Source organism: Phaenicophaeus curvirostris, chromosome 18, assembly GCF_032191515.1.
Source record: "Phaenicophaeus curvirostris isolate KB17595 chromosome 18, BPBGC_Pcur_1.0, whole genome shotgun sequence".
NCBI classification, from domain to species: domain Eukaryota; kingdom Metazoa; phylum Chordata; class Aves; order Cuculiformes; family Cuculidae; genus Phaenicophaeus; species Phaenicophaeus curvirostris.
This window is the reverse complement of record NC_091409.1, coordinates 5,614,250-5,629,643: the sequence shown is the minus strand read 5'-3', so window position 1 is coordinate 5,629,643 and position 15,394 is coordinate 5,614,250. Positions and strand designations below refer to the sequence as shown.

The 15,394-nt window shown below is 41.0% G+C and overlaps 1 protein-coding gene across 2 annotated transcripts in view; it reads right to left on the bottom strand.

The window, feature by feature from the left end:
- Window positions 1-15,394, bottom strand: part of CDH4 (cadherin 4) — a 430,462-nt gene that overhangs the window by 30,609 nt on the left and 384,459 nt on the right. For both annotated transcript variants that reach the window (XM_069872039.1, XM_069872040.1), the window contains exon 8: window positions 11,567-11,704. In XM_069872039.1, coding sequence (XP_069728140.1) covers window positions 11,567-11,704 — 138 coding nt within the window. The remainder of the gene's footprint in view (window positions 1-11,566; window positions 11,705-15,394) is intronic.

Sequence of the window (15,394 nt, the reverse complement as noted above, 5' to 3'; positions counted from 1 at the left end):
GTCTGACAATGAGCACTAATTTTTTTCCCATATCAGATGTTACATTCTTGTGACAGTATGAAAAGATGCCACAGAAATGATGGCATAAGACACTACTTTGCTGCAAGATAACCATTTCCAGATAAATATATTGTATGAAAAGAAGTTAGAAGTTCGTATAGAAATTTAGATATTTTATAAAAATGCATTAGAACACAAAGGAGCTTTCTACAACGTTCGTATGAAAGGTTTAAAAAGAGATTAAAATTCTGTCCTTGGAAAGGCACATAGCCTTGTCAAGGAAAAAAATTCTACATTAACCCCGTGTAGGAAAGTTGTACTTTATCTGTATTTCAAAGGCTATAAAGAAGCACTTTAATCAACCTACTTGACTTTAGGGACTTGCATGTCTCACTGAAACTCAAGAAATCTGGCATAGCGTGGTTTCCAGAACACAAAAGCCTTTAATCTGTAACCCAGCACTCTTGTACATTCAAATCCTGATACTATCTCCTTGTTAGGAAGAAAAATTGTGAATTTATCCAAAATGGGATCTCATCTCGTCTAAATGATGTAGCCTTTGCAACAGTGACCTTTAACAATGGTTATACTCAACAATAAAAGATTTTATCTCGGGAGCCAGTAGAAACAGTATATGTTAAAATTCTAATCTGATAGCACAGCCTTTTATTTTTCAGTTTTAGACAAGAATCCTTTGAACATTTCATTTTCTCTCTTGTCTAACATACCTTTGTTTCTTGCCTACAGAACGAACAGCAGGAAAAGGTAGCTGATACCTTTCTGCAGATGATTTGATTGTCAGGTGTAATTAGTAATGCTATCTTTTAAATAGAGGCATAGATTTTGAAACAGCTGGAACTGCCTACAAAGCCTCATTCTTAAAAGAAAAAGAATTTATATACATCTATTTCTATAATAAAACATTCTTGCACGCATACGTGGTTGCTTTACAGTGGTTGACAGCCCTGTGCTTCCCTTCAGCTGCAGAACTAAGGGCTAAGTGACTTGCCCAGGTCTCCTGAGGCAGGTGTAGAACTGGTGCTAGAGCTGTGTCCTGCTCTCCCCTGCCTGGACTGGGGCAGGATCCTGAGAACTTCATTAATTCACGTGCTACTTGATAAACCCATTAGGTCAGTCTGGATTAGTCTATTGATCTCCCCAGTGCATTGACACGTAGCTCTGTGATCCCTGCTAAGCTACTGAGATGGAAAAGCTCCAAGATGGGAAGGCTGGCAGAGAACCATGCGCTGGGATGAGCTGCAACACCAGCATGGCTCTTCCCCAGACCAGCTTCAACTGAGGAACCTGAATATGTTTGTACAAGTGGGAAAAAACAGGCCAAAAGAACAACCAGATGTGAAGCTTCATCATCTCAAAGGCCAACAGTGGCTCAATACATTGACCTTCTTGAACAGCGAAAGCACTGCTGGTGTCCTACGCCTCCCCAGCACGGCAAGAGGAGAGCTTTCCATCCACATTGCTAGTCATTCTCCAAAAAACCTTTCTCCTTTTAAAGAGGGTCATTCACTCGTTAGAATCTCAAGCCTCAAATTTCTTTCTCTTTCTTCAAACTGTAAAGCAGCAAACAACCACGCTGTTTTGAGCAAAACTTCAAACCCACATTTTTTCTGAGGTACACGTAAACCAGCCTTACAAAAAACTGTGTGACGGAGTTCAACTCCTAAGCGAGCAAAACGTCCTCCACAGGTGTGATTCTGTATGCCCTGGCAAAATGTGTATAGAGAGGATGTTTCAATTCAGACACCTGTAATAGAGTTTCATAAAGAAAGGCGTTAAGCTGATAAGTCTGGTTTAGGATTTTCTTATTAACTGTCCACTCCCCATAATGAGTTTTTAATTCAATTTTTTTTTCAGATTTTAAGGCATATAAAAGCTGCTCGTGTGCCTTTGGGATGCGAAGATGGATATTTGGGAAAGGGAGAATTTTAAGAGTACTGAAACTGAATTTTTTATGTAAGCTATAATCCTGCTATTGAGATTTTTAACAAGTTTCCTGTGTAGCCTAGCTCAACCAGCCTCTACGCTGACCCCTGCTCAAACCTCCTCTGAACTGCAATTGAAATCTCTGTTGTTTCCAGATTAGCCTCAGAATTAGCACCCAGAGGGATTGTTTTTTCATGACTACACTTGAACACCACAATCAAGCACTGGAAAACCCACAAGGTTTGGTCATAAACAAGGTTCCTGACCGGACAGAGTATCCTTGTAGGAGAAAGGCACTGAAGCGTGTGTTCCATTGTAAAAGTGCTGCTGCTATGTTTTAAAGCTGTGATTTTCTGAGCTGGTGCCCTGATGGCAAATTTTTTATATCCTCACTGCTACATAAAATGCCAGTGGCAATGCCTGTTGCTAGGGTGACAGCTTGCACCCATAAGGAGATTTGTGGGTCCCCCATCAGCTCCCCCGTGCTGTGGTTTCTATGGGAAAGGGGATCAAGAATTGGGGATGTGTCTCTGTGTTGCAGGGAGATGCTGAAGAGCCTCTACAGCCTGCAGAAAAACCCAGATGTTTCAGCTGCGGCACTGCCCCGAAGCAAGCAGAGGAAACCCGTCCTTCCGAGCTCGGCTTTGGATAGAGTCCCTAAAGTCTGAGGATACAGAAAAATGCATGCCCGCCTGCTTACAGTAATTTGGAGCACAGGATGAAGACTAAATTAAATGCTGTGTAATTCATCAGACTTGCCATGAGAAAGAGGCTTCTTACTGAAATTTCATTTATAACAAGAAAGTCAAAGCAGATGTAGCAGAGAAGAGAAATGCAGTGAGAAATGGGAGAATATTTGGTCAAAGAAAAGAGGGAATCCTATATACCTGTACATATAGGAAGGAAAATGTTTCTACTTATACTCTGTTATTTTCTGGCAATTAAAACACATTCTGGCACTAAGCCGAACAGTTTGAAAACCTCTACCATGCTCAAAAAAAAACCCTACGTGAAAACATTTAACCATCCTGTCTGATTTTAACTCTGGCTGTTCTCTGTGTTCTCACCCCTTCTACAACTGGGAAGCTTGAAGACGTCCTGGACAGTTAGAAATATTTGATAAGAGAAAACGAACAGCACTACCAAATCCTTTGCTAAATCTCCTTTCCCCCACCCACTGCATGTATGTCACTACAGATTTCATAAGTGAAATGTGCTTAATGAAATTCCAGATATATATCCTCTTAAAATGACATCCCCTGGAAGCAACTCTTTTCAAGGCAACAGAATATTGAAGAATTAAAAGCCTGCCGACCCAAGGAAGTTAGCCAACTTCAGAAGGGGATTTATTTCAGTGCCTTGCAATAACGGAGTTACAAAATGTATTTAAATTTCTCAGCCTCGCACCAGTGCCCGAGATGCTGTGGACTTTCAAGATAATGAAATAATCTACTACAAACGGGTATTTGCCTGGGACATCTGACAGACGTGATGTACCTGCCAGGCCTGTGTGGACCATCCTGCCTAACCAGGGACGCCCTGGGCTGTGCTGGGGGTTGACGTTCAGGCAACTGAATGGGGCCTTCCAAGGCCAGGTCTGAGCTCTGGAAGAGAATTAGGATACTTAATAGATATCCAAAAGCAGAAAGAGGCACTTACTCTGAAAAAAATAAATAAATAAATAAATTCAAATTTAAGAGAAACACTACAGATAGACAAATATTAGAATAGAATGCTGGTGTGAGTAGATAAGTGAGATACGGAAGCATTAATGTCTGATTTCTTCTTGAAATTTTACCTTGACTGACACACCAGAGATTATGGGAACAGCATCTAATCCAGACACACATACTGGGTGGTGGAGACCAGGGTGGTTTCCATCACAGCACATCACACAGCACAAAGGGTTTTTCTTGGTAGATGTTTCCTTTGACCATGGAGATTGTCACCAATACCTGGTTGTGTCACACCTCGTGGCACGCGCGTAGCTCACAAGTGCCCTAGCACCTCTTTCTCACTGAGCAATTCCTCCACAGCACTAAGGAAGGCAACACTCTGGAGATGTGGTCTACAGACCTCCAGATCCCATACACATCACAGAGAAGGAGGAGAGAATTCCCTGCTGTTTAGACACCGCGCCGGGAGATAGAGCACTGCCAGATGCTGCAGATGAAAAGGCTCATGACTAATGGGTTATGGCAAGTGAGAGCTGATAGGTGCTGTCATATGGCATGGGTCGGGGTGGTCTTGCCAGCATACAGATATCCTCTGTGTTTAAATAATGTTAAGCTGACTGTGTAAACCAGCAAAACAGCAGGCGAGAAAATCAATTGTAAAACAACGGATATGCACGTGCTGCTCAACCCCACTACTTACAGCTACCTCAAAGAACGGCAAGTGTCGTGCTGTATGTTACTGGTGGGCACACCTGCCCGAGCTGCAGCCACAGAGGTTGTGCTGAACTTCTGGACTTCAACAACTTAACGTGCTGAGAAGCAGGGCATGAGCAAGCTTAACCTCCCATGTGGGGCTGTATCTCTAATTGCACACTCTAGCATTGAGACACGAGGTGATATTATTCTTGATTTTACACCAAGCAGTATATGTGTCCAATGTGAGAAAGACCAAGAGAGTATTTTTTTTATATTCCTTTTTTTTTTTTTGGTGACAGAAAATTGAAATCTGCAATGAAACTATCGTTCCCATGTTTTAAACCACTAGTCTTTGGCAATTTTAAACTCCGAACTCTGAAAAATTCATTACTACTAACTTCCATCAAGGGTGTTCCTGAAACCAAAATTACTTAATCAACTCAATTTAGCTTCTTGTGTAGACCTAATTCAGAAAAACTTTATCTTCTTGAATTGTTATTGCAATTAATTTCCCCCCCTTCTTTTTCTGCAGCAGACGACATTTCAGTAATTAGATATTTTATAAAAATGAGTTATTCATTCAGGGTAGCTTCACTTTTATATTTGATTAATCATATTACCACTGAGGTCTGGGGTTTGTCTCCAAGGAAAGTTTAATGACCTCATTTTAATCCTTCTTTTAACCACCAGGCAGGTATCAATGAAGAGAAATAAAATTATCTTCTTTTTTCTTTTTTCTCCCCCGCAATCTCAAGATTACATTTTATGTTTTTTCTGTGTGACTGACCCATTTACAAAGAAGAATCTAGTTGATTCCGATTAGATTCAGGACAGAATCAGGCTAAACAGAGCCTTGAACTGAGCCTCAGTAACTAACGCTCAGTGTAATGGAGAGGAACCAGAGCTGCTTCACCAAATGGCAGTTGGTTTAAAGCACTATCCATTATTAATTTGGTGGTAATTTGAAAATGAATGTGCTGAAAGAGAATAAACAAAAGAAAAGGCACCGTAAATTTAGATTTTGATTAATGAAGTCTATTAGTAAAAGACTTCTATCAAGGAGACCACATTTTTTTATATCAATGCATATATACCCATACAACGTAACAGAATAATTCACATAAATCAGTATTTACTTGGGAGTAAAGACTTGGAGGTAATTGATGACTGTTTGCCTTGTATCAATATCTATCTATGCTTTGAACCTAGCTACATGCTTATCTATATTCATGTATTTGTACATATACATCTTGGTATCTATCTCTCCATCTTGCAGGCTACACTAAATAGTCTTGAAGGTATTTCATCCTTTCTGTCATACAATACACCGGTGCAAAGACTTAAGACAAATCACAAAAGGGTCTGATGCTCTTTTCATTAAGACATGGAGAATATTGTTTTCTCCGGGACAGGATAGGAAGAGAGAATATTGTTCCTACTTGTTCCCTCTCTGTTTGTTACTGCTACCCCTTAACCTAACATCCTTAGTCTAATTCACTGCTCGCAACAAAGGTTTTCATCACGACCTGCAACATAATGAGAGGCAGAAAGCCCATTCCGATTTACGAGCGCTGAATTCTTATTTAGCAAAAATAAACTGATTTGTAGTCTTTGGACTTCACCAACTATATATTTAATCAAAACATACACAGAATTGGGTAGATGCTCATGTACCCAAATGCTGCTGGGTATATTTGATTCACTTGAATATAATAGCTTATTTTGGTCAGACGATGACAGCTCTGTAACAGCCCAAGCTTTACTGTGTAGTTCTGCTGAGCTTCGTTTTGATTGGAAAATTGCAAGTGAACACAGTCACCTGGGATTTTCCATGAAAGCACAATTGATTTTTAACGGTAAGTCCTGTCTGCAGGACCGTACAGAACTCCTTGGTTTATTTTCAGCTGTAAAACAATGCACTCCTATAAATTCGCTCACCGTGGTATTAGGTCTTTTCCCTTGCCAGCTCTGACTGGTGCTGTTCACCTTGATTTCTGCCTCTCGTGACAACTGCCTCTGAATTATGCCATGGGCATCATTTTGATGATTTTACACTGCAGCATCCAGGCTAATCTATATTCAAATGCCACTGTAGACTTTCTAAATGGTACAGGTGTAATGATGGGGACTGTGAGATCTGAATGGGCATCTACATACACAGCTTTAGTCTATACACTGCAAAATTAGGTACATGGTGCTCAAGATTTTTCCAATGTACTTGCAACAAGTATTTGCTCCTCCACCTATTAGCCAAATGCACTGAAACTAGATTAACCTTACCCAGCAACACCCCCCCTTCTGCTGGACTATAAGCACCTCTACGCGTGGTGTTTTCTGTACCATCTATTCTGCTTTAAGTTCACAGCCAAACTGCCTTTCCCAGGCCAACTGGAGCCAGCACTGTCTGGGTGCTGTGAGCTAGGAAGTGCCCATCCATGCCCAACAGTCCGGTCCTAAACCTTTAGAGCTTTTCCTAATGAGAATCAGCGCCAAGATTAGCCAGAGAGGCAGCACAGTGGGCATCAGGATGCAGTCCTAGAGCTGCCTCTTTAGAACACGCTCCATTGGACTCAGCCTTGGAAGAGAGGATTCTCAAAGCAGTGCCAAAGGGCAAATTTTAAAGTAGCTTTAAATAAGACCTCCGAAGGCTCAGAAGCTTAAAGAACTTGAATAGATTTTTTTTTTTTTAAGAGGTTGATTGCCAGGCAGGTTTTCCCAAGAATTGACAAGCTCAACTAACTCAACTAATCATGAGCACTTCAGCCCTATGAAATAATATTTCCCTTACATGGGCCACTATAAAAACAAGTTCTGCACAGTAGGCAAATTTAAAATAACTTTTAATTAACATTTAAGACACTGAAGTCTGATCATGCAAATTCATCTGCGTCTCCTCTCAGTGTCTGATTGTTCCTGATTGAATATGATAAAAATAGACTTTGTACGAGTCAAGTGTAGGCATGGATTTCTTTAACTTCTCCTCCCCTCTGATTATGCATTTCCTTAGATAAAGTGGAAACCCTTGGATGGCTATTAATGGTATCATGGGTCAGACTGGAAACGGCATCCTACTTGATAAGAGTCAAAGATTTCACTGGAATGAAAGGCATTCCATGCTGGAGATGCCTCCACCTTGCACAAAATCTCACCTGAGACTCTCCAGCATTGTTCTGTCTCAGCTGACTTTTAATCTCAGAAATACCAACACTAATTTCAGAGCACCCTCCCTGTATCTGAGGTGAGTATCTGGCCAGAGGCTCAGCTATGGATCAATACCAGTATGGAAAAAACGCAACTCGCCTGCACACAAGAGATAAATATTTGAAGGGAGGCTGAGGAATTTCCACATAATTAAGACATGTCAGAGGACATGACCCTGTTACGAATAACAGGGATTCTTGGATAGCAGCAGGCACACTGATACCAGTACCTTTATCTTGTAACAGTTATGGAGCCCATTTCCCAGTAAAACTTACTACAAAGCCTTTGTAATGACAGTCCCGTTAAAATTTAACTATTTTACACCACCTGACGATTTGGCAGATGCAAAACCCACCAGATACACCACAAAAATGCACTAGCACAGCTAATTGCTGCCTAAGGACCAGGGAAACCTTGGACATGGGGGGATTAAACTACGCTTTTCTAAGGTATGCAACCCAGAGGCTGTGGGTGCAGGGAGACAGCGTTACCTCTGCCCACTGAGAATTTGTTCCTCTGCTCTTTGGCAGAGGGAAGAATTGCATCTCTCCATTTATTTTTGCAAGCAACAATGTCACATGAAGAACACAACACAAAAGGCAGGCTGAAGTCCCCTAGCTAGCCAGAAGAGCTTTCCCTGGGTCACAGTCCTGCACTAAATCATTAAAACTGCCCAAAATAGCTGCCTATGATGTTTACAACGTTCCACAGGATGCTCCCCTCTTCTGGTGCACATCTGATTGCTTCCCACTCCGGGGCAGTCTCTCATGAGACAATTCCTCACTGTTAGCTGCTCTCTGATGCTTCTCAACACAGCCAGATAGCATCTCAGATCAAGAAAACATTCACCATCAGAAAAAAACAGAACTGTAAAGGACTAGAGGAGGTCACCTTGTCCTCACTGTGCCCCAGCGCCTCACAGTTTGATGTTGCTAGTCCTAGTTGTGACTAGCACGACTAGTCATCACTCTTGTTGATGGAGACTGGACTTAGCGCTATCACTAGGCTTTGGTTTAAAATTGTTTTGTCTAGATACAATGATTTTCCCCCTCCATGCAATTTCAGCATGCTTTCTATGAGAAGATGGGGCACCTTCTCCTTCTATGATATAGGATCTCCCTGCACCCTTTCAGACAACGTGCTAAAGGGTACAAAAAGCGCATCGATCCACTTTCACATAAGCAAGCAACCATTCTGGAGTTTTATCAGAGTATCTTCAATTTATACATTTAAGGATCTTCCACATGATTTTTATTGCTCTTTTACCACTTCTCATCCGTCAACACATTTTGATCACAGCCCATTTGGTATTTCGTGTGTCTGTTCAACCATCTACTCCTGTGGATGTGGGATTTTGGCCACATTCGTACCCAGAAACAATTAAGCCTAAAACCAGCCCTGCTGAATGCCAGGTAATTCAGAAGCGCTATAGGGCGGACCTTTGTATGCGTCTATGCTGAATACAGTTGCCTGAGTTCCTTCTGTCTGGCTGCTTTCCAAGAGCAAATCACAATTTCAGTTATTCAGCCTACTTTGTTTCTACAACAGCATCTCAATACAGAAGTATTTTAAATAAAAATAATACTGTATCTCTCCAAATAGTCCCCAGTCTTAAAAGAGACCATGGGCTTTCTTACCCTCTGAGGAGCTGTAGATTTCCTGGAAAGATTTTTGCTATTTTTCTTTAGTGGCGTTAAAATGCAGATCAGACTATTTGAGGACGGCAGGGAGATTCAGCTCAGGTTTAAAGAGGCTCATCAGTCTGACACTGTTCCCTCTGCCAATCAGAGGGAAAAAAAAATATCATCCTTTCATATTCTAGTGAAATTCACCCTGGCTGTACCTAGGAGTACATCACAGATATTTGTTTCCATAGAACCAGAAAATATTATTGTAAAACAGCCTTGGTTTTCAAATCTCTATAAAGTCCCACGTGCTACCATATAAAGCCCTTTGGCCTTTGCAGAACTGTTTCTTCAGTGATTGAAATTAGAGAAATAATGGTACATATCAACCCTGCTTAGAGGAAGAGTAGCATTTTCTGATCCATTTAACACAATCCTATGGGTAATTCTCTTGATGGCTTTTATTCCTTCTAGGTCTAACACACACCGAGACATTAAATCCTCAGAATTCACCTGAAAGCAAATTTCCATTATCTCACTTTCCATCAGAGTCAGCTTTGGAAAGTCATTAAAATACACCACAGATGCTGCCCTCCAAAAGGCAGCGATGGCTGCATGTGACTAACCTGCCACAACTCATCCTGCTACCCAAAACCTCACCTCCTAACTTGCATCTGAAGTCAAGGAGCAGGCAACCTGGGTCATCTGGAACAATCTGTGCTTAAATGACATGGCCACTAGATGTCATTCCTTTTTCACTCAAATGAAGGCTGAAGGAGCGTTGACCTGGCAGAATAAGGTCCCCCCCACAAACACTCACAAGCTGGGGCACACATATTGCTGTGGTGAAAAGCCCCACGGCCTGGCAGACAAAACTCTGTAAAATCAGGTTCTGTAGATTTTTCCAGAGAGAACAATCCCATGCTGGCAGGAGAAAGGACCACACAGTCTAAGACTTGTATCAGATTTTTATGGTTCTCCATACGTGTCATATTTAAGGAGATATTTAATGATGACTTTAAAATACAAAGCTTGGTGCGTTCACCATGGCAGAGATGGAGCACACGTACTGCTGTTAAACCCACCCAATACTCTCTGGAGCAGCAATGCAAGCAGCAGATTGATGCCTATATCCGAAAAAGTGTTGGGTGCCCATTTTTCTTTAGTTCAGGAGGAATTCAGTACCTTCTTTTTTTACTGAGAATCTAGAAAGTCCCTTCGTCAGAAAAATACTGGCACTGCTTAGGAGCTGAGCACGTCACATCCATGACTGTGGGTCCCGAAGGCAATTGGAAGGAAGGACTCGGACACTACAGTTGGCATGGAGCCGATTTGCGTTCACAGTGGCATAAATGGGGTTCTGCATGATCTCATGAGTTCTGCTACATATTTGCAGTTTGTAAGGGTATGATTAGGGGGAAACTCTGGTAATATTAAATATGGCGAAATATAATGACTAAATATTTTCAGAGCCTTTAAGATGGAATGAAAATTCAGAATAGTATAAACATTACTCAAAGCATGTTCAGTGTCTGAAGCCCAACACAGTTAGACTTCCTGTACTTTTAAAGATTTGATGTCAGTTTAAGATACATCACTTACTGCTTCTTATTGACCCTCATCTGAACGTAGACAGTAGATATGCAATGATTCCAATTTCTCACTTAGACCTCTGTGCTGCTCTGTGGTTTCTAAAATGACTAGGCACATTTTGGATGCTCTGGATCTGTGGATTATGAAGGCTGGAAAGAACCTGACCACACCATTTCACCTTCCAACTCTACATTTTCACCTTAACCAGCTCTAAAAATCTGTCATTTGCAACCTCTTTATCTTTCCCCCCAGTAAAAGCGACTTGGAGCACATGAAAACAGAACAGAGAAATACTAATATGAGAAAGATCTTTAAGTGATTAAAACCAGACGTGCTGTAGAATGTCTACACATTTACTACCAGCGCACACAGATACATCTGTTAGAGCTATCATGAACTACAAATTTTACCGGATACCTGTTACCATTTAGAGTATTTACTGCTTCCTTGAAATTGTATCCGGGCCACTAAACCTCTTACTGCTCAGGATTTCACTCATAAGTAATAATAACTCCGATACGTCTACATCCAATTGCTGTGAAACAACTGTATCCTCCTTGGTGCTATCAGACATAGTCTGTTTGCCACACTATTTTAGTTCCTTCAGTACCTCAGTGAAATCGGTCGCCAAATAGTTTTGCCAGTTCATGGATCATTATTCTTTTTCCTTTTCTACTCCTTTCCCCCCTGCCCAAAGTCTTCTTTCCACGGTTATCTATCAAGCTCCTCCTATCTGCCAAACCAGCTAAGAGAGACGGCGGATATAAACATCCATGAATTACAAACACATTGTGTGTCCATGCATCACTGTGCTGATGTATTGATACTTACAGTGCTGGTAGTGAATTCGGGTGGGTTGTCATTCACATCTGTCACCGTAATGATCGCTGTTGCCGTGTTTGAGAGACCATAGTTAAGATTTCCTTCCATATCTGTGGCTTGAACAATGACTATATACTGCTGAACTTTCTGGGAAAAAAAGAAGAAAAGAAAAGATGAGACAAAAACATCCTGTAAAATGCCTTGGTTCATTTTCCATGTACAAGTCCAATCTTTAAGCAGACTAAGAGTTAATTGGATTCAAAATGTTATGAAAAAAAAGACAGATAAAGTTTTCTATCACATTTTTGGAGGCACGTTTTCACTACCTATTTTATGGGAAAATAAAACAGGCAAAGATCCTTGGTTGAACAGACATTTTTGTTAATTTTCAAGCATTTTTGGCAACATTAGCTTTTGTCTTCTGAAAATCAGTAAAAATTTTGCTAATGTGTTTTCACCAAAACCAGCACCAAGAACATTATACATCCAAAAATTGAGAGAAACATTGCCTGCTGGCCCTTCAGCTCGTTCTGCTCACACAGTTCAATGCCCACAAAGCATTTTGATAATTAAGGATTGAAATATGGAGAGTATTTTAACACAATCTAGGGAAATAAGGAGAATTTAAGTCTAGTATGGAAAACAAATATACAAAGCAAATCCCAAAAGTTCAGTAGAACTGATTGAAGTTCCTGAGCACATATGGCTCTCAAAGTAAAAGCCTTCCAAAGCAAAGCATGAAATCCCTCCACATTAAAGTTCTTCTAGAAGATGCTGTATGATGTCAACGCAACTGGAAAATAAATCTGAATAAATAGGAGAGGGCATCTTATCTTCCCTATGTGTACATCTCCCTGGGATGTTTCTTTACTTAAGAATATCTGCCTACACGGAGAAAAGCCTCCTAATCTTCAAAACCGGCCTCAACAATAAATTTTCATTTTGATCTGCAAAATTTAGTACTGATGTCTACATGGGTTGTGCTCAGGGTACGCGGAACACTTTACAGGCAGATATCAAAGCAAAGCTCCTCTCCTGAAATATGGGTGAAGTGACACACCAAGAACCAGGGAGGATCCAGCCAAAATCCATGCAACTCGGGGCAAAGCTTAAGGCGTAATGACAGATGTGAGCTGGGATGCAAGGACAAAGCAACCCCAATAACACATCAGGGAGCCCCAAGGGAGTGAACACCAAATGGAGGCACAAAGTTATGCAGGAAAAAGCTTTGTGCAAAGTCAAATGAAGGGACTTCACATAGAGGAGGAACCTGCCACGTGCTGGATTGGTCCTGCTCTTGGAACACAGCTTAGGTACTCAAGGGCTGCTCTGTTCGTGTGCCGATGTTGCAAGCATGGGTAAAGCATCAAATGTCCTTTGAAATGTCAATGGGCAAGAAGTAGGTCAAACAGGTCTCTCTACTCCCACATAAACATTTGTGAAGTGCTGTAAGTGGCTTAATTCCTTAATTCTGAGTTGCCAGAATAACAGAGATCTGAATTTTAGCTTTATCTTCATTCCAGGACTTCTAATTGACAGATATTAACCTGCAAAATTGACAAGATATCACGCACGGGGATCCATCAGCACCTTGCAACTTGAATATATTATGGAAATACACTTTCATTATCTCTTGCTACCTTCTATAATAAAACATAAGGGAGAAACTACTGTTAGCTCTTGTTTTTCCTCACACAAAACGCTGCTGTTCATTACTCCATTTGTAAGGCACTGGGTAATTTAAGGCTGAAATGTCCTTATTAGTGAACGCAATTTCTATTTCGTATTTAGCTTTGCCTTTCTTATTGTCTCTTCTAGACAACTTGGGAGGCTGACAGAAGTATTCCCTAACAGCCAAATACTTGTGAGCCAAATTACATTTAAATCATAGACGGGAAGGAAGATATTTCAAAAAAATAGTGGCAATCAGATTCCACATAAATTAGAAAAACAGGTTGGAGGCCCACATGAGAAACTGCATTTCAATAGTGCATTCAAATGGCAAAACCACCTCTAATGTTCCTCACTGCAGTGAGACGCGTAATTCACAGCGGTTCTGATTTCATAGTGTAGCTGTCGCACATTATTGTAAAAGTTTCAGTGCTTTGCAGTGACCACAAGAAAAAAAAAATATGTTCCTTTCTTTCCATCAGCCAAGAGGGCGATGAAACAGCTTCCATCATCAGGGGGGCTGATTTTTTAACTTGTCTGTTTTCAGATATATTTTACTGTGTTTGCAGACTGGCCTCTTCACAGCTGCTGGGCTGCCAGGTCGCACTCTGCGGTGAGTCCGCAGCGAGGCAGGAGGGCTGGCCGCACGCCTCCAGCCAGGGCTTGGCAAAGGCAGCTCTGTCTCTGGGTCAGGAGCAATTCTGAAGCCCGTGACACTGTTATGCAAACTTTAGTCTGAACTCTGAGAACAAACTGTAGACCCTGGGTAAGGTCACGTTCAGTCTGCACCACGCTTTATTCATACCAGGACGCAGCCTGCAAACCTCCCACTGCCTCCTGCTCCTTTCTACCTTGCTTTATTCACTTCATAACTAAAGCTTCCCCTGGAAAAATGAATCCTCTCATACAAGAGGGGATAAGGGACTAGAAAGTGTCATTTAAAAGTCTGAACTTCACAATTTTACTTATTAAATTATACGCACTCTGATGACATATGTCTGTGTGTGCGTGTAATCACAGACCCCGACTTATTAATCTTAAATTTGCAATAAAGTTTTTTTATTGAACAAAGTGCCTTTCAGAGCATCATAGTTAATAGAAAATCCCACACAAATGCAGAACACTATATTTAAGAAACTTAAAAGGTTATATCAATCAGGTAATACGACGTAAAAACTAAAAACAGCCTGAATTTAGTAATGTGCAAACATACCAGCTACAAAGAGCTGGTGCATAAGGATGAGAAGGGGGAAGGGAAGGCAAAGGAACACAGCGAGAAAGTGAGAAATTGAGGAATTACTGCAGATCTCAAATGGAGGGAGGGATAGGACAGGATCATTATGGGAATGGACCCCTTTGAGATGGATGCTGTATCTCAGGAGACTGGAGGCAGCTGCAATAGTTGGGGATATGAGAGAGGTGAGCTGCTGGTGGAAACCTCAGACATTACCAAAGTTGCACTGATTTCCATCAGATGAAGACATAAGTGCTGCGTTTAGAGCAGAAGCGCAATCTGGCATGGAGAATGGCCTTTGGTGGCATGTAAAGCCAAATAAAACAGAAAAACATGTAAATGGAAGTTGTCCAAGATATGTCAAACCTTTAGGCACTGGGTTACCGTCCAAATCCAGCTCCACATGAAAGCCTCCAGTGTGGACATACAAGGGCAGTGCTTTCAAGTACCTTGTTTTAGTTTACAACAATTCAGTCTTCAGCAAAATTGGCCTCAGCAGATAACAAATTACTGTTTTTTTTCTGTAGCTAACCTCTTTGCTTTTGTGCATTAAGCTGATTTTATTGAACTACTCAATCAATTTTAATTTCAACATGTCCTTCCAATTTGTCACAACATCTCCAGGGATATCTTAGTTTGTTGCCCTAATATTATTGTTATAACTATTAAAAAAAAAAAAAAAAAAGCAGCCTCATGCCCCCAAGCACAAGAGACATTTTCTTGATAGCATTTTGATCATACAGAATAATTCTCATATTCTTGGTCTTTACAAAAACCAGACTTTAAATGGTGCAGGGCAGAAACTACAGCATAGAGGTAACACAAAACAGTTACTACATCTTTGCTCTGATGGTGATGCTGTGGAACTAAAGAAACAAATTTCTGCCCTGAGGGATCTGGACTAAAAACCTGGTCCCAGTGATGTCCCTGGG